The sequence below is a fragment of the Montipora capricornis genome, chromosome 14 (genome assembly GCF_036669925.1).
Source record: "Montipora capricornis isolate CH-2021 chromosome 14, ASM3666992v2, whole genome shotgun sequence".
In the NCBI taxonomy this organism is placed as follows: domain Eukaryota; kingdom Metazoa; phylum Cnidaria; class Anthozoa; order Scleractinia; family Acroporidae; genus Montipora; species Montipora capricornis.
Window position 1 is genome coordinate 28,330,112 of NC_090896.1, and position 17,388 is coordinate 28,347,499.

The 17,388-nt window shown below is 39.7% G+C and overlaps 1 protein-coding gene across 2 annotated transcripts in view; it reads left to right on the forward strand.

Moving 5' to 3' along the window:
- Window positions 1-17,388, forward strand: part of LOC138032558 (diacylglycerol kinase theta-like) — a 61,610-nt gene that overhangs the window by 40,499 nt on the left and 3,723 nt on the right. For both annotated transcript variants that reach the window (XM_068880264.1, XM_068880265.1), the window contains 10 exons: window positions 41-156; window positions 2,762-2,913; window positions 3,763-3,911; window positions 6,288-6,594; window positions 8,353-8,443; window positions 9,105-9,166; window positions 9,821-9,863; window positions 10,846-10,914; window positions 11,179-11,232; window positions 13,368-13,466. In XM_068880264.1, coding sequence (XP_068736365.1) covers window positions 41-156; window positions 2,762-2,913; window positions 3,763-3,911; window positions 6,288-6,594; window positions 8,353-8,443; window positions 9,105-9,166; window positions 9,821-9,863; window positions 10,846-10,914; window positions 11,179-11,232; window positions 13,368-13,466 — 1,142 coding nt within the window. The remainder of the gene's footprint in view (window positions 1-40; window positions 157-2,761; window positions 2,914-3,762; window positions 3,912-6,287; window positions 6,595-8,352; window positions 8,444-9,104; window positions 9,167-9,820; window positions 9,864-10,845; window positions 10,915-11,178; window positions 11,233-13,367; window positions 13,467-17,388) is intronic.

Below are 17,388 nucleotides of genomic sequence, written 5' to 3' on the forward strand. Positions count from 1 at the left end.
TGAAGATAACTCTACTACGTGCTGGTTAATCACCCTACAGGCATGATGTTTCTATCTCTGGCTGCTGCTGATGTTGCAGCTGATGCTGTGGAAAAGTTAAAAACGTCAACTGTGGATAGCAAGGTGCTATTCACTAAAGTATTACCAAACATACATGTAAGTATTTCTGGACAAACAAACGTTTTTGTCGACTGTCCCAAGAAATTTTGTCCCCCTCTGTAGATTAAAACTGTCATTATGTCTTACATGGAAGTAAAAGTAACTCAACGGACCCCAATATAGTAATATCTTTAAAATAAAAAAAAATTGGTTGGATCCTAGGATGTTTGGAAATTTCAAAGACTTACATTATTAGGGAAAATAGCAGTGTTAAAGAGCCTGGTTGAATTTCAGTTAGTCTAAATTATTTTTTCACCTTTGCAAAGTAACCATGCAGCAATCAAAGAAATGAACACAATTTTCTATAAGTTTCTATGGAATGTTAACGGAGACAAAATCAAACAAAAGATACTGATTAAGAAGTATCCAGAAGGAGGACTTAAAATGATTGACATTGCTTCATTTAATAAATCTCTTAAAGCTACATGGATCCAAAGATATCTGGACCCTGAAAATGGTTAGTAATTGGAAGCGACTCTTTGACTTAGAACTTGAACAAAATGGTAGCAAAGTGATATTAAAAGGAAAAAAAAGATGTTAACAATTTAAAAGTATCAGACCCCTTTGCAAACGAAATACTTCAAATTTGGTCAGAAGTTTTTTTTTAGGAAACACTATTATAGTCACCTTGATGGGAAAACTCCCTGATAAGAATTCTAAAACTGGCTTTTTTTCTTAAAGGTATTACGCAAATTAAGCATTTAATGGATGAATCCTTAAATTTCCTCTCCCTTACCGCTTTTCAGAATAAATATAACTTGCAAGCCCGACCTTATTTGGGATAATCTCTGCAGTAAATCGTCAATGAGGGCAAAAGACTAGACCAAAACCCGACTTAATTATGAAAATTGCTATAAGGAGTAAAAAACCATCAAATTTATCTATCAGGAAATTGTGTAAAAAAAAATAGCACAATTTCGTGTCAAGAAAGAAGGCAGAAAGATATCAGTCTTCCATTAAATGAAAATATTAACTGTAAAGTCGCTTATCAAACATCTTTTAAATGTACAAAGAGCAGTAAAAGAACCCCTTTCAACCTCAAATTGTTACATCGCCAGTGACCAACTGTTTGTTTTTTTAAAAGTTGGGCTTGGAGACGAGGACTGGTGCACTTTCTGTCATAAGGAAATCGAAAATTTGATACTTATTCTGGAGATGCGAAGAAATAAAAATGGTATTTTTAAGTGAATGCAGTCCTGCCAACTTCCTTTGAGTGAACACAATTACTTGCATATAAATATGTCTGATGTCGGATAGCCCTAAACACAAACTCCAAATCAATTTCTGTTGCCTAATTGCCAAATACTATATCTGGCTTTGTCGCTTAAAAGAACATACCCCCAATTTAAACATTTTTTTGCTTTATTTGAAGCACATTTATCAAATAGATTTTAACAATGCCTCTACTTTCAAGAAGAAATGAGAACCCTTTCTGCCTTATACAAGCCTTTAGACCTGAGTCTCCAAATATAAATACCTTCTCTACACTACTGTTTCTGTTTTGATTCTTTGCGTTGACTTTGCGTTTTTACCCAAAGGAAAAATATGGACAAGAAGTATAATTTTTTTTTTTTTTTGCTATTCGCTTTTTGCTCGTCCCTGTCCTTTTTCATTTTGCCTTCATGCTTATTCACCTTTTTTTAAACTTGCATTTTGTTGTTGTTGCTGTGGTAACCAACTTCCAATAAACTGTCAATAAAAAAAAAAGATAAAGAAAAACAAAGAGTGTAAGTAACTTACAAATTCAAATTTACGTAGTTTGTAACATTATTTCACGCAGGGAGCATATATGTGTGGTGGTCTCTCTGAATTCCATTCTAAAATCTTTGCCCTTACTCTAATCATTACCGTTTTTTCCTTCAAAATAGTTGTTCTGTCTTGATTTGCCTCACATCTGCAAGTTATAGTAGCTATAATAGACCACTTTCGATATATTAAAATTCAGTCTAACACAAAAGACATCATCTCGAGGCTCTGGGGAATAAATGTAAGGATTTGTATGAGTTTATTTCCCAGAGCCTCGAGATGATGCCTTTTGTTTTGGATTGAATTTTAATATATCGCAATGGGTCTTTTGTTGCTACAATCTTGGAGAGAATATGAGAAACATTAACCCCACCCTGTTATTTTTCCACCATTGAAATTTTGGGAAGGGATGGTTTTGATTTTCATTTGAAATGTCGAGATCAAAGCTAATGCCTCTTTAAGTTAACAATGACGTCATTTTATGAAAGACATCATGCCAAACCATAATACTATTGGAGAGTACTGAAATGGCTAAAAATAATACAAGTATTGAGTTCCTTGTTTTCGTTGGTATGTACTGTGAAGGGCTTTGCAGATCCTGACTTCGCACCCTCATCAATCTACATATTTCATGAGTTTCTTGGAAAAAAGAAGACTCCTAAATCGTTTTCTGGAACTTTTTCTTGAACGGCATTCAAAATACTTTTTTAAAATTTAAATTGCATTGTGTCAAAGACATCCCTGTTAATATGACATTTACTTTTAAATCCATGAATTATTATATGAAAGATTTATAATCATGGCAAATTAGTGGATCTTTAAAAAACTTTTGTTTTTGTTTTTATCACCACATTAGCCAGGAATGTTCCCTCGTGGCAGTCAGCCTCTCCTTGTGCTTGTTAACTCAGGAAGTGGAGGAGGTCAAGGAGCTGATATGCTTACTGCTTTTCAGCATGTACTCAACCCATATCAAGTGTACAGTCTCACAGATGGAGGCCCATTACCAGGGTGTGTTGATTGCCTACTTTAGTTCCTTATGGTAGTGTTACAATTTCTCTTGCAAGTGATCTTTTGTTTTCAAAACAAAAGGTCCACATTTAGAGAAACGTTGCTACACTGGTGTTGTATTCCGGATCATTTTTCCAGTATTCAGCATATTGGGGTGTTTAGCTTCTAATGTCAGAATACATTGTGGTAACATTGGATAGCGATTGACCAAAATTGTATAGCCAAGTGCCCAACATCATTGGCCATTCATATTAGCCAACAATAGGCAGCTGTAGCAGGACGACAATGACAGTGGCTTCAAGATCGTTATATTAAAATACAACTTCTGTAGTCCAGGAAGTATTTCTGATTACGGTATAATTGCTCTTATATTCTTTGCCTAGGTATCCACCACAAGGTCAATTAACATGATCTTGGGATTGAATAACAACCAAAATTTCATTTTGGGACATGGAAAATACTTTCAATAAATAAATTAAACTCAGGCCAAAGAAAAGTGCAAGTGAAGACATAAGGATAACACGTTTTTGATAGATATAATGCCGGTAAAAAAAGCTCACCGTTAAGTGATCAGATCAATGGAGGTTTGAGCAATAGGCCCCTTGAACATAACACAAACACTAGTTTGTTGTAATCCTATCACCTTGTTAAGTCCAGGGGCAGATTTAGGAGGCAGGGAACGAGGGGCCGCGAGCCCCCAGTTGCTGTAATGAACCTTTTTTTGATTGGCGTTGTGCATTTGGAAGCATCTAAACTTTGTTGTTTAGGAGGGGCACTCTTATGGGAATCCGTGTCTGTCCTTATTTCCTGTTATAGATGTCCTTTCTTTATCTTTGTTATTCTCTTTAGTTTGTACACATTCAGATCTATTCCTGATTTCCGTGTGTTGATATGTGGAGGTGATGGCACAGTCGGGTGGGTGTTAGCGTGTTTAGATGATGTTATTCAGGATCTCAAGTGCAAGATGCCCCCATCAGCTGTCCTTCCACTCGGCACTGGTGAGTCCTGGCTTTGACAAGTTACCTGTGTAAAACAAGATGCTTCTGTTGTGATTGACGAAAGTAAATGCTTTACACCCTAACCTGTGTAGACAACGACATATTATACCTCCCCCCCCCCCCCCCAAACCTACCAATTGAAAATAATTTTCTCCTAAATGGCTCCCTTTCCCCCTCCTCCCCCTATTCATTCTTGACTGAGGGGGTGAGGGGGGTGGGGAGGGAACCGTCTTATAATGAAAGGGGTGAGAGAGAAGGAGAGCCTACATGCGTCCCTCTGAATTTTGAATGCCGCCTCCTGGTGTCACGCTGAGAGAGCTGTCAAAAATTAGCCAATCACCACGCACCCGAAGTAAACATTGCAAAAACGGAAACTCACACGTTGTGTATTTCAAATTGCTCGAGGTGGAAACTCCCAAAACCTGTAAAGGAAGGAAACTTTCGCCAGAAAATCCTAACAACTACTGCAGATGCTGTAAAGCTAGCTGAATATTCTGTGCGGTAATTCGTCGAAGTCCCTTTCCACGGAAAATGTGTTTCATTCGTCAGGGAAAAATTTAGCACACAAACTTGAAAGGAGGGGAATCGTAATAGAGAAATGCCTTTTTCCTGACCGCATCTCGACTGTGTGAGACTCGTCGACCACAACTGCTGCCAAATTTCGGTAAAGCGAAGTTATCTTTTTTAAATTTATTTTAATGAAATACAGACATTATAACTACTACATCACACTTTAATACTAGACAGATATTCTAATACCCACACCATTTTATTTCAAAGGCTTATCGAGTGTTTGTGATTATAGATATGCATTTTACTCATTCAATAATTTGAAATTTGGAATATTTTGTTTTCAAGTGTATTGGAGTATTGCGGAGTTACCAGGAGATCGAGCAATCATTTGTGGAGTCGCCTTTTCGGCTTAACCAAATACTTCCTAAAATCGTGTAGAGTTCCTCTATCGTTGAATCAGCAACTGAGGCAGCCGAAAGACCCAAGTTTCAGCGATAATGCTTTGTCGAGAACACGGTGACATGAAGTCGCCCTCGTTGTATTTTGGTCTCTACGAAAAACAGTTGGAAAATAAGACTTTTCCCGAATCCTGTGGATAGCAGAGATAGAACTCCTTTCCTTCCAGCAGAGACGCCATTGTATCGTGGTGCTCGATCTTTAATTATGTAAAGTTACGGTAAACTGCAACATTCTATGATTTTCTCAAACACATTTCTGACTACCTAATCTCTCGAACCGAAGTGCCTTTCCTGTTATTGGAGCTTGCCAATGGTGACGTCATCAAGTAATTTAATTCCAGCCAATCAGTATTTTGCGTCCAAAATTTGGACGCGACATTCAAAGTTCAAAGCCATTCGGGCAGGCCCTCTTTCCAACCCCAACCCCAACCCCAGTCCCTCGCAGGCTACATAATCTGTCATAGGCAATTCCAGTGAGGCATGTGAAGGGGTTAGTTTCCAAAGGAACTGTGGTGCCTTGTCGGTTGCCGTTTTATCAAACGAGTAGATAAATAGAGGATATTACATGGCGGCCCGAAGATATAAATTTAATTTGGAGTGGTAAAAGCAATATTTTAAGAACAAGCGCAGCGAGTAAAATACTGTTTTAAAAGCGAGAAAACAAAATTCATATCTTCAAGGCACTGTGTAATTTTCTTTTTATTATATAGACAGGAGTTTTTTACTCACCATTTTCTTTCTAACACATAGCGCAAACATTATCGCAAAATTAATTCTTGCAGCTCCGCGGCAGGATTTTCTTCAATTTTCGCATTTCTTCTTCATTTGCAAGGAACTCCTTGAGTATTTTTAAGTTGTATGAGGTTTTTCAGAGAAGGATTTTACGTCAGATTTAGAGAACTTCATGAATCTATCACTTGCCATTTTTCACTGACTGCTCAAACACACATGAAAAAGCAGGCAATGAAGTCATCAATATCCTCACTATTGAGGATATGGAAAATATGCCACTCGGGTTTCAGATGTAATTTCGTATGATTTTTTATGAGTGGTGTATTTTCCAGTAAAACACTCCTGTCCATACAATAAAGGTAAATAACTACCGCAACAAAAATTTGTAAGCTGACGTTCAAGCATTCACCTATCACAGTGATCTTGCTCTAAAGTGTGAAACGTCCGCTTAGAAATCTTTCTTATGATGTTTAATTTACCGTTAATATTTTTTTTGATAAAACCATGTCAATGAGAGATAACGTGCTAAGAAAACCCAACAGGCCTGGCGAAACCTCTTGCCAAGAATTTAACACCATAACAAATTGACTACATGTCCTCCTTATATTAAGTGACTCTTTTTGTTTAGTTTTCACTGAACTTAGCTGAAAACCAACTCAACTTTAAATTGCAGGAAACGACCTTTCTCGTGTTCTTCACTGGGGTGGAGGGTACTCTGGAGGAGAAAGCCCCGTCTCGCTACTCATGGCCATCGACCAAGCGCAGGAAGTCCTCTTGGACAGATGGTGCATCATGTTTGATTCACCAGAAGGCATCCAAGATTCCCTTTCCAATGATAGCGCGATTGGTTCTATGTACGGACGAGAAGACGAACCTAATATTTTCACCATGAATAACTATTTTGGAATAGGTATTGGCGCAGAGCTGTGTCTAGATTTCCACCTTCAGAGGGAGGAGTCACCTGAGAAATTTCATTGTAGGTCAGTAACCTTGGTGGAACCATTTTAAATCTGAAGACTGTGAAAGTTATGACAGGGAATAATTTTGTTTTCGAGCTCAATGACAATTGAAGGTATGTCTTGTACCACAATAGGGCCGTTTATACGAGAGAAAATAAGCTGCGGCTTACGCTTACATAAGCGAACACCCGGTTTAAATGTACAAGAACGAAGTTCACGGCTTACGCCATCCACAGCTAGCTCAAGCCGTGGCTTATCCTGGCCTCGGGGTTTTGGGCTGTGCTTATCTTGGCCGCGGCTTGCCTTGGACGTGAAAGTATTCGTATAAATGTACTCAAGTGTTGTCCGCGGCTTGCTCAAGCCGTGAACGGCTCCTGCGCATGCGCTTGTTTTGTTATTATAGCTCAGACTTCCTTTTTGCTCCCGTCCATTCGCCTGCGAAAAATGGCGAGCACGAGGAACGAATGAAAAAGATGCAGCGAAAAGGCGAATGTGGAGTGCCCTGGAAGAGAAACAGCTTCTCACTAATTGTAGTGATATTAAAATAGCTTAGCAACTTGATAATTGCGTCACTTCAGCCAGTGTAAGTTCTGCAGCACACTGCAAGTGTTTGTTTACAACTTTATTGGATCGATACTGGATTACATGTGAAACTTTACCTTAATAAGTTTCCTTCGCTTGTTTAATTTGCTTACTGGAGCCATCTTGCGTCACAATTAATTACCCAAAATCAAGGCATGGTTTGCTGGTTTGCATGTGACATGATGGTGGCCATGTTGGATGGCAAGAGCAATAACCTGTCTCTCCGCTGGGAACTAAACTTTATTATTATGCAAATTATGCGAATAGAAATTGTGTTGTATTGCCATCCAACATGGCCGGCTTGTCACGTGGGTGAAAACCAAGAATCGCAGTAGGGAACAAAAGCACACTGTGACTTTACTTGCAGTCCCTGGAAAAAGTGTGCTGTGTCTTCCACACACTCTGTGTACATGTATTTTATTTATCTATGGACATGAGTAATCACTGGCATCCAACTGAAACTGTCTTTAGGTAGTGATTACAATTTACTGCATGGTACCTTTTAAGATCTGTCTCCCTACAAATTAATTATTTCAGCCGTTTGCATAAGACCAGCGTGAAAAATATACTCAGACCAGTATGACTCTTTTTGGCCTTTGCACCTCCAAAAAAATTAAGACCAGTCTGGTGCGGATTTTAAACCACTTCAGATCTACAAATGCTCCAAGATTTGATTCCCGGAGCAGTAAGTCACCGTTACTGCCTTGGTGTCCCAATTAATTTGTACTGATAATTTTTAGTGCAATTTGGAATAAATGAGCATGAGTAATTGTCTTTCAAAGACCAACAAAATTGGACTATCCTGTAGGGTGAAAATAATTTGTAGTCTTTAAAAGAGTTTACAAGTGCTATTCATTCCACATTGCACAAGAGAAATTGTACGATTAGTTATTAATAATACCATAACCATGCAGATGAATCACAAATCCGAATTTCGCGACAATAAGGGCTCTCGTTCGATTACTGTCCTTTCAGTTTATTTGATCATTGACCAATCAGAATACTTGGCTTGTTACCTCCATGCACTAAATTACCTCTTTTATGCATTGAGCTAACGCTATAACTTTCTTCAGCGTTGTGTTACCTGCATTTCGGTATTTGAAAACTGCATTTCCTTTAGGCAATCCGGATGGATAATTTTTTCCATAATATAATATTATGAAAATTAAAATAATTTGATTTTTCTTCCCCACTTAGACTTCACAACAAGGGAGTTTACTTCAGAGCAGGTTTAAAGAAAATGGTCAAAGGCTGCTCCAAGACATTTTCCCAGGAGGTTGAAGTTGAGGTAATCTTAAGATTCTTCAAACGCTCAATAGTAACATGCAGACGTTTTGCTCATCGCCACCAGGGTAGAGTAGGTCATTTCACCGGATAAATCACTATCCATTGGATAGCGCAATTGACTTCGCTATTGCTTATCCACTGGATAGTGATTTATCCGACGGATAGTGGTATCTATCGTTTGAACAACTGGGGCCTGTTTTCCTTATTTGTAAAATTCTACTATACTAGGTAATCTAAAACTGTAACATCCTATTTGGTAGGAAGACCTCATAGAGCGGTTTTCAATTGAGTGTCGAAAGTAATTAGATAATTACTTTGCTTTATGATTACTTCACTCAGTGATTGGTTCGAAGTTCTCGCGCCATTTTTTCAACCAATCAGAAGTGAAACCAAAACCAATCGTGGCTCACGCGTGCACATTTTCCCGCGCTTTGTGTCGGCTACGTGTAATTGCTTCGAGTTTTGATTGGTTTGCCGGATTGTCTCAGTCCTTTTTGATTGGCCAAAGTTATTACTTTGGTTTTGGTTTTACGACACTCAATTGAACCTCGCTCTATTACTTGTCAAATTCGTCATTGTTTAATAGTGAGAGTTTCATTAAATTTGGCAAATATTTGGGCATCTCTTTACCATGAAATTGATCCTGCTTTGCACATTTTTAGGTTGACGGTAACAAACTTGATTTACCAGCTCTGGAAGGAATTGTATTTCTTAACATTGGCAGGTATAATCAATCTCTTGTGGGTTGAAAGAGGAACTGTCATGGAAAATGTTTCTTTCTTATAAGTTGCTTTCCAATTTCATCCTCACCTTTAAGAGCAATGGTAAAGACATTTTGGTGTTAAGATATCATGTCGAATCATAATTTTAAATTTTTATAGTATCATTCTTGGCGACAGATGGCTGCTTCAGCCTTTAAAAGTAGACTTTTGCTGTAAGACAGTCCTGAAAATAGCTCGAGGCAAAAATGGTTGAAAAGCTTGAAACGGCCGTTTTTCACTGCTTTTAAGTTGTTTATAGATTTCAAACATTTTTTATCTCGAAGTGTTTTAAGGAGTGTTTTATGGCAATTTTTCAGTATTCCTCATCAAAAAACTACTACACAACCTCAAAAGGATGTATGTCAATGGAAGGAACATTGGCAATTTTCTTTTAAACTCCGATGGGTTTTAGCCATACATCATGTGTCAATTCCTTTAATTTTCGTTTCAGCCTTAAAAGGGTTTTCAGTTGGGGTTTGAAATGATGGCAAAATAGTGTTACATAGGGTATTGTTTCCCCAAGCTACATGATCCACACAATCAAAATAAAGTTTCCATCATTTTCATTTGAAAGCTTCAAATATCAATCAGCAATTCTTGAAACTCTTTCTTTTCAGTTGGGGAGCAGGAACGGATGCATGGGGACCAGACAAAGATGATGTCAGTAATCCCTCTTTGAAAAATATGTTTCCTTAGTTTGTCCCTGGTCTTTGAATTCCTGGCCTTTGTGATGTTCAGACACGGGGCTTTTCTTGTTTCTTTCCCCCGGGGCCATTCTTTCATCATTTCATCCCAGGGATTTCTCTGGGTGTGTTCTGAAGAGGTGGAACAAAGTACCCCCAAAAATATGAGATTCCAACTCAGTTTCGATATTTAAGGAGAAAGTTACATAAAACTTTTCTTTTTGATAAATTTATTAAGAGGAATTCTTTAGTGCATTAGCCTTAATCAGTACTGTTTTATTAGTTTTTGTGAAGTACCTCAAGCAAGTAGTGATGTCGCACTATTATTATAATTCTCTCATCTATTTTTGCCCTGCAACATCTGTCAGTTTTTCATTTGATTCCTATGCAGAAATTTTGTCTTGGATAAGGTTCCAAATTGGTAGAATGACATTGCTGAATGTCTGGGTGGGGAAGTATGCCGGCCTTGTGATCCTCAGTTGTAGGATCTTTGGGTGAAAGTAGTTTACATGGTGCCAGTAAATTCCTGGCACTAGGATATACCTGTCACTTAGCCAGGAACATGCCATCGCTAAAAGGATCCTACCACTATGGGAAAGTATGCATTTTCGTATGTCCTGGTACAGGGTTCCATCTTCTACCATGGAAACAACCCCTGAGCCTGTTTTTGCCAGTCCCGTGACCAATTGATTGACGAGAACCAAAAACCTCCTTTTTACCTGCAAACATTTCCGTAATAATTTTACTCTCGCCTCCCCTCCCAACTATTTCAGAACCTGAGTGCACATTAATAGCCTAGTATGTTAACAGGTGAGATTGCGACATTAATTAATTACGAATTAAACCAGTTTTGGACAATTTTCGACCCCCAAATGAAATGTCTCCACATATGTATTCGGTAGATGTACTCTCTTTGAATGAAGAATACTTATCTGTTTTTTTTTTCTTTTTCCTGTTAGGGTTATGCTCCAGCAAGTCATTGTGATGGTCTTGTCGAAGTACTTGGTCTGCAGGGAGTCATGCATTTGGTAGGGTAGACTGAACATGTCCTCAGTGGGGTTGAATGTTCTTTTAACAATGTTTGATCATTTTCTATCATTGGATGATTCACGTTTTATCGTCTTATTTGGTAATATTGTGAAGTGATTATTTACCTAAAGAACGATATTAAACCCAAAAAACTTGCAAACATTGTGAATCTGTCCCCAGTTATTTTACATCAGCTGAATATATTGACACTAAATAACGTTGATTGATCGATATTGATTGATGAATTGATTGAACTTTTCCAGGGTCAAATTCAAAGTGGAATCAGAACTGGAATACGACTGGCACAAGGAGCTCAGGTAAAAAGAAGAACATTCTGTATGAGTGGCTGTATTAAATGCGTGCCACAGGAGACTTGGAAAGTAGAACATAAACCGAGATTGATGCATTGCCGCAGTTATTGTTACATCTCCTTAGCGGCAGGCCGTTTGTATGTCGCCAGAGGGCATGGACAAACGAGACGATGTAAAGCTATAAACTAAACTAAAGTTCGCTATCTGGAACAGAATTTGCCTAATGCCAGTGTTCATTATTCAGACTGTTCCGCTCTTTCTAGGATACGCACTGTGGCTGCAGTTGCGGCGTCTCTCTGTGGTCTTGCTCAAGGTTTCCTTGCTTGTCTTCAGTCTAGCACCTCTAATAGTGCCATCTCTCCCCTTGATTAGGCTTTGTGACAAACGCTAGTTTCCCTTGGTTCCAGGCTTTTTTGTCGTCTTGAATTATGGCGATGTCTCAGACATTAGGGTTGACCGTTTGCTTCCCTCCTGCTTGACGGTGTATCTCTTGTACACATCTGTCATATTCGGCTGACCACCGTTTCCACATGACTTCCTTACATTTGGTAGAAATTTGGCTCTTTTCGTCAGGTCTTTGTCACGCACATTTTGTGGCTGTAGTTCCATAAGGTAGTTCGGGTTGGTGTGCAGCAAGGAGTTAAGTGTCAACACTGGAAGCTGGACTTCTTCTTCAAGTTAGCTCAAAGGGCGATTGTTAAGTGCTACTCTGACATTTAGAACTACTTCTTCTAATTCTGCTCAGTGGAGCATTCTATTGCCAATTGTTTGTTTGCCAAGAGACCATTGAGGCATTCGAATTGTCCTCCACACCATGGGGGCACGACTCAGGTTGAACTGCCACTTAATGGTTAGGGCAGTCAGGAACTCGTGGAACCTTTCGTCCTGTTACACCTAAATAACCACTTCTCAGTGGCTGTGAATGTAGACCCATTGCCAGAATATATCATCTCTGGTCTCCCCCTTCGCACTATGAACTGTTTGAGGCTTGCAATGAACTCGGGGGTTCCCAATTATTTCAGCGGATGGAGTGAAGGTGAGTAGATCTTGTCAGACTGCAAGCAAGTTGGGACAAGAATGCTTGGCGTGTGGCGGATAGGTGCTGTGAAGTCCACTCCTACTACTTGGAGGGTTTTGAACCTTCTGGTTTGGGGCAGGCTTCCTGGTGGTAGTGCTTGTTAGGCTCTTGTGCAGAGAAAAAAACAAATAAACTTCGCCCACTCATCAGGGGATTTAATAAGAATAAACTTTACCATCGCTTATATACAACAGTATAGTCACCAACAGTTTGCCAAAAGTCGGTCGACTGTCGATCAACAATTTTGACCAAAAGTGTCGGCTGTTTGTTGGCCGACTGTGGGCCGATAGTCGGTCGACTGTCGGCTCACAGTCGGCCAACAGTTGGTGGACGTGAGCTGTTCTTCACAATTACCGATTTTTCTGAGGTTAGGATTTTTAGGAAAGTGCTTGTCCACTGGGGCGAGGAATTTGTGTTCGATGTTGCTACTGGTGTTCTTGCTAAAAGGAGGGTTGTACCAGAGGATGTTGTTGCGTTGTCGGTTTTTCCGATTGCTTGCTTTCGCTGGTTCGTACTGTAGGGTGTAGTGGTATCCACTTTCGTTGAGTGCTTTTTGGTAAGGAGGTGTGGCTTGGTCAAAGAATGCTTTGTCAGATGATAGGGACGAGAGTCGTTTGTTGATCCCGGCGGGAATGTTCTTTGTGGTGATTGTCGGGTGATTGCTCTCGCGGTGAACGTATTGCAGTGAAGTATTCGGCTTTGTAAATGGTTGATAAGTGCTTCGGTTAAGGTTAAATGTGACGTCTAGGAAGTTGATTATTTGTTTTTTAGTTTCTGTGGTGATGCGTAGTCCGTTAAATTAAAGATGCGGCATATTTCTCTCTTGATGTTCTGTCTCTCTGGGTGTGGCGTCAGTGAGGAGGTCAAATAAGTCCCATTTTTCTTGAGAGCGCAATAATTATTATTGGTGGAGCACTTCAAAAAGATGTTGGTTCCAAATATGTTTAACCTTAGTTTCTCATGCTTTCCTCTCGTTTTTTCTCAAGCTATGATCTAAAATCTTTCGAGTTGGTGATGTTGAATACATCGAGACGTCAATTCCTGAATTTTTTTTAAATTTCAGATAAACATTAAGCTTAAATCTGAGATACCTGTACAGATTGATGGTGAACCCTGGCTGCAAGGACCTGGTAGTGTTATTGTACGACCCACACTTACACAGGTATTAACTATTCAATAGTCACATTCACAACTGCTTTTGTTGCAATGGGCCTCATGTGTGATTGCGGTGTATGCTCAAATTTCACCACCAAGCCTCGTTTGCACAAATTCTTTACATCATCTGAACATGCAGTACTGTTCACACGCGTGTTTTCTGTACAGGTTTGCTCCTTAAGGATTTAGCTCATGCTAAAATTTACAAGTTTGATTTTCGAATTCGAGGCTTGGTGGTGACATTAACTAGTCAGACGTCATCACCCATAAGGGCTATTGTAAGGGTATATGAACTTTATCAGATGTCCATCATTTTTTATTGGAATCAGTCTGGTGTGCTCCGTTCTTTAAGCTTCGAAAAAATGCTGGAATGGCCGCCCTCGTAAATGTTTTTTCTTTTGTTTACGTTCAAAGTAGCCTAGGTTTCCTCGTTCTTTAGAACAAAAATTGAAAGAACCAGGAAAGGAGAAATCGTATTTGTTGCAAGATAAAAGAAAAAAGGGAAGGATTTGAAGAGTTATGCAGATCATGGAAGGTGTTATCTTTGTTCTTACCAGATAACACCACACCACCCCCTTCCCCTGCGAGATCAGTGGCAAAGCGACCTCTTCATTGGAGTAATGACTATGACTTTGAGACTGAGTTTTCAGGATTGATCAGGCGCATTGGGTGTAGAGATTGAATTGTTGTTTTCATGTACGCTTGTTCAGAACAAAAAAGTCATGGTCGTAGTTGGGCTTCATTTGCAAAGTCGCTAAAGCCACCATATTTAACGTCGATAACTCGTAACAATAATTCAACTGACAAACCTGAGGTCGACGGTGCGCTCACTTTACCCCCCCCCCCCCCCCCCCCCCTCGCCATCAGTGCTCCGTCCGTTTTACGGGTATTTAAAGCTACTTGAGCTACACAGTTCACGGAAAGAAGTCGAAACAAGGATGTGAGATCCGGGAATCAAACTCTTGCACAAAGGTCGCGCACTAACCGACTAGTAATTGTCTCATCCTTCATTTGAAAAAACTAGTTGGATCTCTAGTGTTTTTTGATGTGTTAAAGGATACAACAACAATGGCATGGCGTTATGTGACGTCATTGTTCAAATTCAACAATTGACTTGTGTATCCGGCAAACCACTTAATTTTGTGGGGTAGCTTTTATTATGGAGGGGTCTAAGGGCAACATTCACTATTTTTTCTACCAGTTGAAATTCGTTTGCTTGGGTATTATGGAACGTTTAGATGCCAAGCGGATCAAAATTTACTCTTAAATTGGGGGCCAAGGTTTCGGTGGCATGTTCAAAAGTAAAATTTGGCTTGGAGTGGACACGTTGACCATCTAAATTTTTGTTTAGCAAAGGTCTGGTTGCATGGATGCGACATGATGGATTGCACCATGATATGGTTGTGACTAAAATGGATTAGCCACAGTCAGGTGGAAACTTTATGAAAAGAAAATACACCTTTAGGGGCAAACAAGGAGACAAAAACTGGTTGTTCCATGCGCCCTGAGTATATCGTTTTTAGTCTTAAGTGCTAATGTGCACTATGTAAGCTTAAGCACTTGTTCGAGAATGGTTAGTTATGAATGACCGTCGAGGGTGACAAATATTATTAATATACATGAATCATCTTCCCCTCGACAGTCTAATAACACACGTAATAAGAAAACGTAATTTGAACCAATTGTAGGGGGTCAATTCTGGTCACAATTATGAGTTGGAGATGCCATGTTAGGTGGATAACACAAGATAACATCCAACGAAACCACCTTTTTGGGCCTGGAATACTCCTTGAAAAACAGCTAGGTCGTTTAGAATTCCTGTAAAACGATTTTCATTCGGGAAACGCCTTGAATTGGAAGAAATAGTGCTGAAATTTTATTGAGAAATTCTTGATTTTGTGAGCGTACGGCAAAATAGCTAGCCGTCCTCCTATCCTTTTTGTCCTTGAGCTGTCTCTGCAAACGCCCAAATGCCCTCAAAGCAAATATTGAGCCATGTCGTATGTTCTTCAGCACTTCTTGCCCAGTTGTCAGGGCAGATTCCGCATGCCTTACGGTGACTGGGAAAAGGAGTTTCTTCCCGATTCGTCACCATCTTGTCATTTCATCACCACCCACCACAAGTTAAGGCCCCGATTTAAAGTCTCTCACCATCTGACGTTTTCCACAAACGAATGGTCGCTTTGACAGATTGCCACCATCTGATCAGATCGTCAACATCTGTCACAAGTTGAGTGCTCCACTTCAAACCGACCTTGCCATAACCAAATTTTTAATGTCTCTCAAAACCACACCAGACATTTTCCACAGATGGGTGGACTTTGTGCTTTGACAGATCGTCACCATCTGTTAGGATGTACCATCCATGACCACTTGAGGGCCCAACTGAAAACCGAGCTTTCTATACTAAGATACTTTTGTAGGTTTCTTATGATCTGACATTTTCTGCAGACAGATCGACTTTCTGTATTGACGGATCGTCACCATCCCATTGGAAGATTAACAACCGACACAAGTTGAGGACCCCACTTCAATTCTCTCACGATCTCACATTTTCCGCAGACAGACAGTCTTTTCTCAGGCGGATTGTCATCATCCGATTAGGTAGTCAACATTCGTCACAAGTTGAGGGCTCCACTTCAAACCGAGCTTGCCACACCCAGATTATAGTCACTTCCTTCCATAACTTTGACCTGAATTTCGCTTATCAGGCCATCTTTACCAAATGGTCGAGCTGACTCAGTTTGTGTGTGTTGGGCTACCCTCTTATTAACTGGATGTCCTCTAGGGTGTTGGCGTCTAATGAACAATCGTTAGCATAAGAGTGTCTTTATACTGGACCGGAGACGTCTTAAGTTAAACATACCATCGTCTGTGCAAATTGTATGTACTCGTCGTTGTCTAGGTCATAGAATGCATCCGCTCGCATAAGAGAGAACACGGTGGACAACAGAGTGGGAGCAAGAACAGTCTTGCTTGGTTCCGTTGCTGACAGGATGTGGATGAGATGACACTCATGTTCACAAGCCGGCATTCCCTCATGAAAGGACCTGACCTGACTGCATCAAACCTTCCAAAACATCCAAGTTAACTGTCAAATTCCTTTGTGAGGTCAATAAACACAGTTTAAAGGTCCCTGTTTCGTTCACTGCGCTTCTGTTCGATCTGCCTCAAGGCAAATATCATGTCTGTGGCCTTCCTCCAGCCCTAAATCTGCATTGTGATTCTGTGTAAATTGAACATGATCAACTACCGAGCTGCTCTGACACCTTTCAGTGAAGTAACTTTCTTACTTAGAACTAAGTTCAAGGATGAAAACAAAGAAAAGATTTAGAAGGGTGAGAGGCTTCAACCTCTACTTTTTGCTTTTTAACGCTGCCAATGTCCACCAGACAAAAGATACCAACTGTTAAGATTCCAAAGTTTTAAAGAGCATTTTAAAATGCTACTTCTACCCAAAAAAGTTACCTCCATTTTCAAAAGTGTGTTTTCTTATCACTAGACCGGCTCTATTTTAATCCTTCATTTCAAGGAGAAGATTGCATATTGAACGGTCTGTCATTAACCTTAAAATCTTGAGAGAGCTCTTTTGGGCTTTGATTAACTACTGTAGGTTCAGATCGGTGGCAAAGCAACTCTATCTTTCCTGCTCCGTAACTGATCAGGGCCCGGTTGTTCAAAAGCCCATTAACGCTAATCCCAGATTAAAAATGAGCCAAGAAGTTTATTTCTCCACTTCCGAATGCTGTTTTAACACTGATATTCGGCAAGCGTTAAATTAGAAGAAGTCAATCTTGAAAAACAAAAATAAGCAAAAGAAGCTCTCACGAAAAAGTTGAAAACATGAAACAAAAGTTACAATACAATACAATAAAATACATACTTCATTGACTGCTCCCCATAGAGGCTTTTCAGGGCCAATGATACAC